The sequence below is a fragment of the Danio rerio genome, chromosome 20 (genome assembly GCF_052040795.2).
Source record: "Danio rerio strain M-AB ecotype USA chromosome 20, GRCz13ab, whole genome shotgun sequence".
Classification (NCBI taxonomy): Eukaryota; Metazoa; Chordata; class Actinopteri; order Cypriniformes; family Danionidae; genus Danio; species Danio rerio.
This window is the reverse complement of record NC_141040.1, coordinates 37,097,501-37,111,672: the sequence shown is the minus strand read 5'-3', so window position 1 is coordinate 37,111,672 and position 14,172 is coordinate 37,097,501. Positions and strand designations below refer to the sequence as shown.

The following is a 14,172-nucleotide window of genomic DNA, read 5'->3' as shown; positions in this document are numbered from 1 at the left end:
AAGTGCTATGCCGGTAAACCTCACTCCTCTGATGTCAAAAGGTGCTCTAGCGACAGATGCTAGAGACCAATGTCTTATCCTCCTTGTTAGAGCAACCGACTCCCATAAAAAAAATTGCTGGTTCAATCCTAGCTCAGACCAGGTTGGGTGAATTAGGACCGGTGGGTTACACATGGGGCCTTGTCCGGGATGCGTCTGTCGCTAGAGCACCTATTGACATCAGATGAGTGAGGTTTACCTGCATAGCACTTCGCTAGCTGGACATTTGGATTTTGTGCTAACTTAACCCTTTGTTTACAGATTTAAAAGGGATAGTTCACCTGAAACTGTAAACTCATTACTCACACTTCATGTGATAATACCCTACTGTGGAAGTCAATGACTACTGGTTTATAACATTCTTGAAAATATCGTCTTTTGTGTTCAACAATAGAAAAAGGACATTATAAAGATTTGAAGATGAGTAGATAGAGAGTACACTTTGAATTTTGGGTTAACTATCTTTGTAACTTGCCTTTAAAAATGTTTTAATGAGAGTTAGTTGTTAAGTTTTATTCTACTGTAGGTCACATACTAAAAAAAATAATTTATCATTTTAAGATATTCCTTTGGATCTGTTAAACCCTTATCCGTTCGCTAATTTGTATCTTGCATTATTGTCAAGGGATTTTTTTTAAAGCCAAATATTTAATTATAATGAGAACAGATGTTGCATCTGGAAAAGAGTGATTTTTGAGTGACATTTGTGTTCAGACTTTTAAAAAGAAAACTCTGGATAAATGAATTAACATCATGGCATAAGGTACTAAAATTAGACAACAATGAAAATTTATGGTATATGTTTTGGGGGATTTACAGTGGAAACTGTTGCAAGTATAGTAGCCATTGCTGTGAATTCCTTCGTTTCTGGGATTAATCCTAATGTTGGTCTTTCTGTTTACAAAGAGATCTTTCATATGGTTGGGTTTTGTGCAAATCTGAAACCTTTGTTCACATAGTAAAAGTGATAGTTCACCCAAAGATGTCAATTCTGTCATCATTTACTCAATCTTCATTGTTGAAAACAAAAGATGTTCTTTTAACAAAATCTTTGACTTTCATAGCATGTGTTTTTCTTACTATGAAAGTCATTGGTTACCAGTATCTAACATTCTTGAAAACATCTTCTTTTGTGTTTAACAATAGAAAAAAGACCTTATTAAGATTTAAAGGGTGAGTAAATAGGGAAAGCATTTTCAGTTTTGGGTGAACTATTCCTTTAACTTGCCTTTTTAATTGTTTAAATGAGAGTTTTTCTTCTAAACATTTTCTCAGAGCCAATGTTAGTTTTGATTGTTTTTTTCTAGGTCTCACACACACACACACACACACACACACACACACACACACACACACACACACACACACACACATACACACACAAAAAAGTACTTTGTTACATAGAAAGAAAAAAATAATTAAAGTGTATGGCACTTTAAAGTGTATGGTTTTGTAATTCTATAAAATCTTGAATTTTATAAGTCTAACTATTAAAACAGTGAATGACCTTTAACAATCTGAATTCATTTAATGTTTCAAAGGAGTTTTATAAAAAATATTCTGTGATTAATTTTTTTTTTTTCAGAATTAAGAATATGTCGATGCTTGATTAAGTTTTACTTGTATGAATGGTGTAGTAGAATAATAAAGGTGTTTGCAAATGTGTCTCTCATCTGCACAGGTGTTTGTAGAGAGCCTGTTGTGTTCGAGCCGAGAGGAGAATGTGCGTCTGGCGGGTCAGTTGATGCACTGCAGTGGTGTTTCAGAGGACACTCCGGTCAGCGTGTCGCTCCGGGGTAAAGCTCACGCTCGTGTGTCTTACAGCCGAAGTGTGGAGCTGGTTCTGGCGGCCGCTCGTGAATACTTCAACTCTTCAGCCACCCTCAGTGACCCCTGCATGAGTCTGGCACGGTATGATGATCTGTTACACTCCGATTTGTTTAGAGATTTGCCGTGTAAAACCCACCAAAACACTACACTAAGATACTACTGTGGTTCTCTATTTGTCTTTGTTCATTTGTGCATCAATATTCTTCTTCTTCTTCTTCTTCTTCTTCTTCTTCTTCTTCTTCTTCTTCTTCTTCTTCTTCTTCTTCTTCTTCTTCTTCTTCTTCTTCTTCTTCTTCTTCTTCTTCTTCTTCTTCTTCTTCTTCTTCTTCTTCTTCTTCTTCTTCTTCTTCTTCTTCTTCTTCTTCTTCTTCTTCTTCTTCTTCTTATTATTATTATTATTATTATCAATAATAATAATAATAATAATAATAGTAATAATAATAATAGTAATAATAATATAAGCATTGTCGAAAGTGTTCAATCATACAAATACCTTGGCACAATTATTGAGTCTAAACTCACCTTTGATGAGAATTGTGAAACTGTGTGTAAACAGGGACACCAGTGACTATTCCATTTGAGAAAGTTAAATAATTTCCAGATTGATAAACACATGATGATTTTATTTCACCATGATTTTCTTGAATCCATTTTATCTTTTAGTTTTTGTGTCATGGTTTGGGAACCTTTCTGTTCAGAATAAAATTACACTAAATCAAATAGTTAGGTAGTCCTGTAGGCTGACTGGGATTTCAATAGCCAATCTGGAAACTGTGTACAGTTTTAAGTGACACTGCTCATCCCCTACAGTCAGAGCTTCAGCTTGTTCCTTCTGGTCATAGATTTTTTGAGACACTGCTTGCTGCAGAGCCACTTGGACTCCAATAAGGGGGAGCTCCAACACCTCCTCTTATAAGCTGTTTTAATGCGTGCACCCACCCCACCCATAACCCCAACCCCCCAGTGACATCACTGGAGGAGCTGAAACTCAAGCTCCCCCTTGCTGGAGCTCAGCTCTGGCCAAGTGGCTCTGCAGTAAGTACCACTTGGGCTTTTTTTTAGTACAAAGCTGTAGAAATAAACGATACAAATATAGTTTCATACCAGCAGTATTAGACATTTAAATAAAGCATATACTTGGGGGCTGGGTTTGAGAGGGGAGTGAATTGAAGTGCTTATTTATTTGTTCTTTGTTGTTTAATAAAATTTGTAATTAAATTAATTAAATTTACTTAAATTTAACTTTTTATTTTTTATTTTATGTAATTTTTAATTAAATTTAATTTAATAAAAAAGTATTCATTTAATTTAATTGAATTTAATTTTTGTGTATTTGTTTTTGTGACTGAGTTTTTTTTTTTTTTTTTTTTTTTGCACTGTTATGAAATGAGAACTCTTGACTGCAAACCAAGTCTACCTTTGGGTATAAATAAAGAAACCTAACCTTATTATTATCATCATGATAAAAATTAATAATTGCTAATATTTTACTTATTTTATTCCTACAAAATGTATGTTCAAATAAAATATCATAAATTTCCCCCTAGGTTGCCTCATGTGCGTGTGGCTTGATTGGAAAGAAAATAACGAACTTGCCTGCAGGTCGCACACCAGAAGCGCCGCTCGGCGACGTGTAGCTCCATGCATTTTAGAATTCTAAACATGGGTTTCTATCAGGGTACACGCAACGACGCTTCAAGCTTCAAGCTGTCCGCGGCGCCCAGCACAGATTCGGGACATCTCATATTTTTGCCGCGCCACAGAGCGATATCTGAATAGTTTTATTTTAAATAACATGCGAATGTGCGTGTCTGGTGTGCCGTGTCACGGTGCATACGGTGCTTCAGTCAAAGTTAATTGAGTGTGCGTTGTTATTAGTCTCAGTGTACAAGCTCAGAACTTTAAACTAGCACAGTTGTCTATAAAACTATACAAAGACACAAACTATTTTTGTACTCTCTGCTTGGTTTGTGTCTGAGTCGTACATGTACGAGTGAATGCTGGTTCTCTCACTCATGTTGCTTCTCTCAGTCTACCTGTCTGTTGCCAAGCACAGAGCGGGGGAGCTCTTGGCTCCGCCCTCTTGTTACGGTGGGCGGGAAGTCAAAACAAATTTTAATGTAAAGCAACACGCCCCTAAAACAGCGAGCTGTGTACATGCCCCCAAAATAACACTTGAACACATTATAATACAAAAATCTGAACTGTGTTTTTACCTGAACCTAAACTGGTACACTCAGACGAACCATAATATTAATATTAAATCTTAAAAAAAGGGGTAAACTATGTGCCCTTTAATACGCAATATCTCAAATTGTGATTATATACCTTGTTTTAACTTTCTTATATAAATATACATTAAAAAACATATATCTCAAAGAAATGTTCCTGTTAATTTCAAATGTAGATGGAAACAGAAATTCATAAAAACAATGTTTTTTTTTCAGTATTCCAGTCTATGTTCCAGTCTACTTGAATAATGTAGGTGATCATCATGTGTAGCATATGTGAATAAATATGACGTGACAGAGGGAGCAGAGTTAGAAACAAACTCAAGTTGAGACCAAGCAATCAAACCGTGTGTGAAAATAGCCTGAAACTACCAGCCTCTTTAAACTTTTGTCTCTGTTGTGTGAGGAGCTTATGATGAAAGAGAAAGAAAACCCCGCAGGAATCAAACCGTCCAACGTCATTCTGGTCTGAGCCCAGGCCTTCACAATGGCTATTATTGGTGTAATTAGCTGCCATAATGAGAGATCGACTCCATCAGAGACAGACAGACAGTCGGTCGCTCACTTACGCCCCACAGCTCTGGGTAATGTGTTTCCAGTCTCTGTCTGTCTGTCTGTTGTTGTTGTTGTGTTGGACTGGCGCACCGAGGGTGACAGACTGCGGCCCTTGAGCGATGGGCCGTGCTGCAAAGTGGGTCAATAATTAGGCCGTCGTCTGTTCATGGGCTGGAAACTGGACGAGCCGCCACTCCATATGCAATTCACTCGCGACTCACATCACTGTCATTCTCTCAAATGCTCATGCCAGTGTCAGACAGGAGACTCAGATGGACAGTAATTACAAGTTTAATGTTTAAATTATAGGACTTCCACCGCCGTTTAGAGAGAGAAACTGAAAGATTGAAAACAAAAGGGAGGGAGAATAAGCCAGTGAGGGAGAAACTAAAAACACTATTTATCTATCTTTCTATCTGAGAATCTGAAGTGCATGGCACAGAAGCTCTTAGAACATGTCCAAATTCACTTTTGCTATGAACCACCCAGCTCAAGATCTGAAAGAGCTGTTCTTAGGTACACCTGTCCAACTGCTCGTTAACGCAAATTTCTAATCAGCAAATCACATGGTAGCAACTCAGTGCGTTTAAGCATGCCGACGTGGTCAAGACGATCTGCTGCAGCTAAAACCGAGCATCAGAATAGGGGAGAAAGGTGATTTTAAGTGACTTTGAACGTGGCATGGTTGTTGGTGGCAAACGGGCTGGCCTAAGTATTTAAGAAACTGCTGATCGGGGATTTTTACGCACAACCATCTCTAGGGTTTACAGAGAATGGTCCGAAAAAGAAAAAAATATTCAGTGAGGGGCAGTTCTGTGGGCGCAAATGCCTTGTTGATGCCAGAGGTCAGAGGGGAATGGCCAGCTCTTTCCAGCTAATAGAAAGGCAGCAGTAACTCAACTAACCACTCGTTACAACTGAGATATACAGCAGAGCATCTCTGAATGCACAACACATCCAAACTTAAGGCTGATGGGCTACAGCAGCAGAAGACCACACCGGGTGTCATTCCTGTCAGCTAAGAACAGGAAACTGAGGCTACAATCCGTACAGGCTCACTAAAATTGGATAATAGAAGATTGGAAAAACGCTGCCTTTTCTGACAAGTTTTCCGCTGTGACATTCGTATGGTAGAGTTAGAATTTGGTGTCAACAACATGAAAGCATGGATCCATCCTGCCTTTTATCATTTATTCAGGCTGGTGATGGTGTAATGGTGTGGGGAATATTTTCTTGGCACACTTTGGGCCCATTTGTACCAACTGAGCATTGTGTCAATGCCACACTCTGCCTGAGTATTGTTGCTGACCATGTCCCTCCCTTTATAACTACAGTGTACCCATCTTCTGGTTTTCTGGTTTCTTGAACATGACAATGAGTTCACTGTACCCAAATGGCCTCCACAGTTACCAGACTCAATCCAAAAGAGCACCATTGAGATGTGGTGGAATGGGAAATATACATCATGGATGTGCAGCCGACAAATATGCAGCAACTGTGTGATGCTATCATGTCAATATGGACCAAAATCTCTGATGAATATTTCCAGTACCTTGTTGAATCTATGCCATAAAGGATATATTTTTTGGCAGAATGAGGTCCAACCAGGTACTAGTAAAGTGTACCTAATAAAGTGACCGGGAAGTGTACTATGTATGTATTTGTGCCCTTATTTTTGTTTTTTTATCAATAGGTTCAGGCTTCAAAAACAGTTTGGACACTGAGCAAACCACCACTAAATCTACTATATATATATATATATATATATATATATATATATATATATATATATATATATATATATATATATATATATATATTTATTAGCTATAAGTGTGAACACACCATTAAAGAAAAAGGCAGAACTTAAAGATATTATAATATATATTAGTGGTGGGCCGTTATCAACGTTAACGTGCTGGATAAACGTGAGACTCTTATCGCGTCATAAAAAAAATATTGCCGTTAATCTAATCTCAAAGTTGGCTGGGAGCTGGATCTATTCTACGCAAGCTATGGTGACTTTCACCTTGATTTTTTAGCGCGGATGTATACCTGACTTGAGCCGTCTGACAAAAAATTGGTTTTCTGAATCAAATCAGCAGGATGCCTGACTTTAACTGCAGTTCGGCAGTTTCACTTTAACTCATAAACATTTCATTTATGCCGCCGTGACAAACTGGGGTATTAGACGCAAATAGGAAGTAAGGATTGGTGAGAGTGTTATGGAATTTATTAATGAACGCCAAATTAAAAGAAAAAAAAAAAAAAGCTTCCGCATTTTGTGATATGTGTGCGTGCGTGCGTGCGTGCGGCGCTTGAGAAACCCGTTCTCAAACACTTATTATTTTGGTAGTACACATATTCTGAATGCCTTTGGCAGAATTCAAATGAGCCATTTAAAAAAAAATAAAAATCTATGCCCACCTATAATATATATTTAATATATTACATTTGAGTCCTTTACGTTTTAATTTGTAAAGATATTTTTGTGGTGCTGTGCATCCCTGTGTGTTTAATAAGCAATAAATGACTAACACTAAAACAAAAAAATACACCAATGTGCCTTAACACACCAGACAATGCCAGCTTGCCCATGGATGCACAGATGTGTGGGCACCAATTGTGAATAGGTTGACTGGGCCCTAAGACTGGAAAGAAAATGACTGATTTCTGCTTCTTCATTAATGGGATACAAAATATTATAAGACAGTACTTTAGAAAAACTATTAGTGGTTACTTGCTAATGTTTAAAAAAAAAAAAGGGGGGGGGGGGGGGTTAATATTTAAAGTACATTAACTGTATTGTTATCAGGATGTGTCTAGGGACTAGACTTGAGCCAACTGCATATCAATCACAGAAAGTACCCTAGTAACTACCTTGTTATTAGTCTACCTAGACTGCCAATTTTGTCAAGAGCATGGAGTGAGTTCTTTGCTTTTACTTGCTTGTTTGATTCATATTAACAAAACAGACAGCAGTTGGTTCTGTTTGTTGCACTGCTGTCATACACAGATTTATTATAAACATGTCTTCTATTCCAGCTGTTTACATACACCGATATAACTGGTTGTGCTTTAGTGTAATGTGTTTGCATCCAATATAACCTTGTATGTATTTCACATTTATGTGCAATAAGTACATAAATGTGTGTACACAACCACACACACACCATGTGTCATCTGATATTGTCTTTCTGTATGTGCCTTTGTTGCTTAGCAACTTTCTTCTAACAAAAACATGTGTTTCTAATAGCAAAAACATAACTTTACTACAGACGTCTCTTTCAACCTTTCAAAAACAACATTTACACTTTAGTGAATAAAGATTTGCTTTCCTGCTTGCCAAACAGTGATATACACACCTTTGGGGGGAAGTCTAGTATCTCTTACAAAGGCTATATTACAAAAACAGCATTTTTAGGAGAATAACTTTATCATATATGACAACAGACAGTGTGCTTGATTTGATCATCAAAATGGTAGTCATGTTTTATTTTGGCAGAATCTCAGAGACGTAGGCTCCGCCTCCTTCTGAAAAGAGGGTGTGAAGCAGCAGATTATTGACCTTAAAGAAACACACAAAAGCAACATTAATTTCTCTTAAAAATGGCCATGTACAGCATGATGTAATAATTACTGATCTGTAGGTTTGAGCAGATTTTATTTTTTAGACACACATTACATGTTGTATGAGGGACATAATTGAAGCATCTTCAAGTTCTGCCTTTTTCTTTAATGGTGCGTTCACACTTCTAGCTTATTCATAAAAGAAAAAAACTATAGATTAAGTTCTGTTTTAGTCAGTATCTATACTGTTTTTGTACTATAGTAGTGTCAGGCTGAGTTCTCTTTTGCCTTCAGAACTGCCTTAATCCTTTGTGGCATAGATTTAACAAGATACTAGAAATATTCATCAAAGATTTTGGTCTATATTAACATGATAGCATCTCGCAGTTGCTGCAGATTTGTCGGCTGCACATCCATGATGCAGATCACCCCTTCCACCACATCTCAAAGATGCTCTATTGGATTGAGATCTGGTGACTCTGGAGGCCACTTGAGTACAGTGAACTCATTGTCATGTTTAAGAAACCAGTCTGAGATGATTTGTGCTTTATCACATGGCGTGTTGTCCTGCTGGAAGTAGCCATCAGAAGATGGGTACACTGTAGTCATGAAGGGATAGACATGGTCAGCAACAATACTCGGGTACTGTAGGCTGTGGTGTTGACATGATGCTCAAACGTTTTTTTCATATTCAGCATTGAGTTGTTGCCATGTGATGGGCTGATTAGAAATTTGCATTAATGAGCAGTTGGGCAGCTGTACCTAATAAAGTGGCCGGTAAGTGTATATTTTGCAACAGAACTTACTGTGCATCCAAAACAATGCTTTATCAATTGATAACTGGTAAAGAGTGTATAAAATGTTTAAAGGGGTCAAGACAGTGCCAGGAATTGATTGATTATACACACGCACATACATGTTTTGTGGAATAAGAACTGTTTCCGGTGCATGTATTGAACTGGGCAACATTGTAGCTGTAAAAATAAAAATCAGATGTGTTTGGCCATTCTTTTATTTTAGTGTATTATTTTTTTTTGGATTGTTTAGAGATTTTTAATCAGTGCTTCAATCACTGTACCAGTATTTGTTTAAAAAACCCATGTTTTTAGTGGTCTTTGTTTGCTGTGGTGCATGACAGGGATTGGATGGCAAATTATTCAAATGGACCACAGTAACATACAGTAGTAATCTCAACAGACTTTGTAATAATCAAGCCAAACCTGCCAAGTGTGAACACACTTTTTAAGCACATCCAGCTTTGTAAAGAGGTTAATAACAAGAACATCTGTCGCGGATTTTCAAACTAGGGTAAAATGCTAAATAAGTTTTTTTTAAAAACCAACAGAATGCTAAATATGCCCTAGATCTCTCTTCCGCTCCTGTTGAACTGTTCCTTTCTGCCTCCTCTTTCTAACGCTGAAACAAATGATGCATGTGTATAATTAATATGTTGGTTTTAATTAGATGAATTATTTTAAAACCCGATTTACACGTCTTTTTCTTCCATTTACAAAGCTGCTGATTCAACTTTCAAAATAGGTGTGAAATCTAATTAAATAAAAACTGACCTTGATAGCAAACGTTCGCAGAAATATAAAGTCTCCACCTGCCTGAGCTGTAAGTAGTGCTGAATGTCTCTCCGTGTTCAGTTCCAAAGAGGTATTGTTCAAATGTCACAGTGAAGTGCTGCGTTTTGGCCTTGAAAGCAGGCGTCCCGTGTGTAATCCGGAGAGAGCGAGCACTTAAATCATCGTCACATACGGACACTTCCTGCCAAACAAAACCAAGAACAACTCTTGTAATTATTAGCTTACTGAGGCTAATCAGAGGCCTTCATTACAAAGACTGTTTTAGCCCCAGGAAGCAGAGAGCTGTTTAGAGCGCTCGTTTCATGTTGAATGGGTTTTACAGGGATTTTTTGAAGATCGCTCGAGCTTCCGCGTGCGTTTTAATAGTAAAGCAGTTGTCTTGGAAACCGCTTGAAACCATTTGGGCTGCTCTGACATGCCGGGCAGAGTGTTTTTAAAGCATTCAGTGGGAAGAAAGTGGAGTGATGTGGTAAAAGAACACGAGGGTTTTTCATCTGTCTGTTCTTCAGAAATCCTGTGGGATTGTGATGTGGTGAATTGATGATGGTTTTCCTGACTCCTCAAGACTTCTGGTTTTATGTCTTATAATGATCAAGGCCATCATAACATCAGATACAGCAATATATACTCATTCAGTGATTTGTCTGCTTTTTGTTCTTGCAGAAATCACTTGTAGCAGAAAACATGGAGTGCGTTTTCCTCAATGTCATGTGCCTTAGGCCATGTTTCCACTTAGCATTAGCATGGATTTTCACATTAGCTTTTCTGTCTGGTAATAATGTTTTCAAACGCATCTCGTGTTGGCCCTGATTTAATTATTAATTATTATTATTTAATTGTATTTAATTACAATTAAAATACATTTTTAAAAACAGTAAATGAAGTACAAAAGACAACCAAAGCAGATACACCAAAACGGTGACTTATATACAATATCCAAAGTGAACAAACACAACAAATTAATCAAAATTAAAGAAAAAGAGGGTAAGGCAAAAATATACTACACTACCAGAAAAAAGGTACATGGTGATACAAATAATGTTCCTTAAGGAACAGTTTTGTACCTTTGTAAAAGATGTACCTTATATGGTACAGAAAATACCTCTTATTATGCTTTTCTGTAGCTTTTATGTTAAAATTGAAATGAAGGTACACAATTGTTCTCATAAAAAGGTACAAAAGTGTTGGACAACTACTTCTTTATTTACAATACCTATGACAATAAATATGACTGGAAAGGCAAAGTGATTTTATGAATAATTTCCGTATTAAAACATGAATCATCATTTAAAAGCATATGCTTAAAAAAACTCATAAACATTCATTATTAAGTTCTATAAAACAAAACAACTAGTAAAACAAAACTATAGGTGCTGTAAACCAAACATTAAGGTATTTTTAATAAACAATTGGTAAGCATTTTCTGATAAATACATTTTCATTATTGATATCCACAGCTTTTGGGGTTTGCTTTCCATTACACGTGAGCTGGCAAAAGTCCTGCATATGCAAAGTGTTCATGCAGACATTTCAACATTCAAACTAATTAAAGGTGCAGTAGGTGATCTTTCACAATGCTAATAGCTTAGCACAAATCTCTGAATCACAGTCCCTCCCCTGCCGTCTAGAGCCACGCCTCCTAGCACAGCAAAAGAACTCTCTCTCTCATTTGTTAAAAGCGACTTGTGCTTGTCCGGCGGCGAGCAAGCCAAACTGGCATGCTATTTCAGAGTGAATATTTAGAGTTGCATGGTAAACAATATAGGGAGAGACTAGGTGGAATAGCGCTATATACTTGTGTTTTGTTGTTAAACAAATTAAAATCTACATTATCGATGCTGTAAAAGATCCCTTATGAAACTGAAAATAGTCTTATCAATCTTTCATCGGAAGATTTTAGTGGCTGAACAACACTTCTGTGAAGATATAACCCGTTTGTAACAACAACATCACATCAGCTTTGCATTAAGCTAAAATAGTTTTAAAACAAAACATTACCTGTCTAAGGGAAATCCTTCAGCCATTGTTTCATTCTTTCTCCAGCGTGCAAAGGTAACTTCAATATTGATTCAGGTTTTTAAAAAGTTTTGATCCATCAGGTTTTTACCGATCTTACAGGCGCACGCACCCTCTCTTGTGAACGCGCAGCACCAAAAACGGTCAGCGGAGATGCGTACAAACGGCTTCGCAGTTGTTCAAATCTGCATTTGCTGACAGACAGTTTCACCTACTTATCGGAATTATGAGAGATGTCGGTCAGACTCTATTTAATTGGATGAACATTTTTTAGTTTTATGCCTTACCCAAAATATAAAAATACATATAAATACATTTAGATCATTTACTGTAATCATCACTATTAGACTGTGAAGAGACTTTCAACCAGCACAACAAAAAAATGCTTCTAAAAAACAATCACCTACTACACCTTTAAACGTTGTGCATATCATGTTACAGTACTTTCGCATAATTATTTTTTAAAATTAAGCAAATTAAATATACTTTTAAGCGATAAAAAATGTATTGTGTTAAAACTGGAGAAAAATGTTTTATATTGTACATGGGAGATTTATTTCTGTAATATTTTTGTGAAAAGTGTCGTGAAATGTTTAGCAAAAAATAGATAATTTAAGTTATGTTAAAGAATTTTTTTATTCTTTCTTAAATGGAAAAGATGCATTTATACAAAAAGAAATGTAAAGGGGTGGTCCACTACAATATCATATTTTAAACTTTAGTTGATGTGTAATGTAGCTGTATGAACATAACCAGCATCTCTGAATGTACGACGCTCAATGCAAAGTTCAATGCAAAGGAAGACCTTGGTTTTTACAGAGTTAGCTTAGCAAAGCCTACAATGAACAAATTTTGGGGACTACAAAAAATACTTCTGGGCCAGTGAGATCACAAACGTACTTTTACTGTGCAGAGCTGAGCAGAGAAAGCTGAAATGCATTGTACCTTTGCATTGTACCTTTTATTTTACCTGCAGGTTTTAAAAATCAATGGTACATTTTGGTTTCCGATGGTACAAATCATGTCCTTATGGGAAAAACTGTACACATTTTTTTCTTTGTCTTAAGGTACAATTCTGTTCTATAAAAAGGTAATGCCCCAGTGACAAGGGCACAAACAACACAAACACGTATAACGTGAACAGTTACATTTATATTTTGAGAAACTTTAAAACATTTTATTTTATCATGTTGAACAAAACTTTTGTCAGACCCCCTAGTTTTTCATGATTGTTTGCTATAAAAATGACTGATTTTGTGGTGGTAATTCCTACAAATTTGCAGACAATTTTGTGATAAAAAAATTATTAGGTAGTCTATTATGATAGGTGTGCAATCAGACACAATGACAAATTACACAAATCATAAAAATAAAGCTTCTTTATTTTGGTCTCTTCTCAAGAGATATATTTGCAAATACATTAAGTGTATAGTTCATTTTGATAATTTACTCACCCCACAATCTACTGAATGTCTTCTTTTTTTGTTGAAAGAAAGAAATTCATCCAGTCATGGAGCATGCTGAGGGCAAGTAAATGATGACAGAAGGGTCTTTTTTTGGTTGAACTATGGATTTAAGCAAAGCTTTGGTCTCCAAAGGTTTTTTGAGGCTAACATATTTCCTTGCAGCCTTTGCCTGCGTGTGATGCATGTTAATTTTGCCCAGGGGAAATACTGTTTGATTAATAAGTATGCATTCATTTAACTGACACTTTCAACCAGGGCTTCTTCTATATTACTCTTATTATAGGCTCAGTAAACATAGGTGCCTTACTCAAGGTCACTGATGATGGTTTTAAACTACAACCTTGTGGTAGCTCACGCCTGATCACTAAGCCACACAACTATGATTAATATGTTGTGTAGCCTACTATATTTGCAGGAAACTGCTGCGTAAGCTCCTTAAACTGTTTGAAGGGTAGTATAATATTTTTTTTTACAGTATATTGGCCTACAGTTGTACGACTCACAGTAAATCTTATGCAAAGCGGAGCTGGAAACGGTCTTCTGGGTCCGATTGCCGTGTCACTGAAAATAACTACCACGTAAAACTACTCAAAAAAGATTTTTTGAAAACATTATTTCTGTTCTGCTTTCCCTGTTGCTGTTGGTTTGGCTCAGGAGTGCGTCGCGTGGCTTCTCTCGGTCCAGCTGTCTCAGCCAAACTCTATTGGAAAGTGACAGCAGAGCTGGCCTGGGATCTGTGCTTTTATTTGTTTTTCGCTCTGTCTCTGTTGTCCTATGAAGCTCATTTATAGCAGCACAGATGTGAAGCAGACGTAGGCCTCTGCAAGCCTCTGATAACAGTATGAAAGCGGCGTGATGTTAGAGTCTCAGTCTGTA

General features: G+C 36.8%; 1 protein-coding gene across 8 annotated transcripts in view; it reads left to right on the top strand.

The window, feature by feature from the left end:
- nbas (NBAS subunit of NRZ tethering complex) overlaps positions 1–14,172 on the top strand; it is a 378,312-nt gene that overhangs the window by 120,498 nt on the left and 243,642 nt on the right. For all 8 annotated transcript variants that reach the window (XR_015517670.1, XR_015517668.1, XR_015517669.1 and 5 more), the window contains exon 30: positions 1,721–1,950. Coding sequence is in view for 4 of the 8 variants with exons in the window: in XM_087297010.1 (XP_087153136.1) it covers positions 1,721–1,950 (230 nt within the window). In the remaining 4 variants the exon portion in view is untranslated. The remainder of the gene's footprint in view (positions 1–1,720; positions 1,951–14,172) is intronic.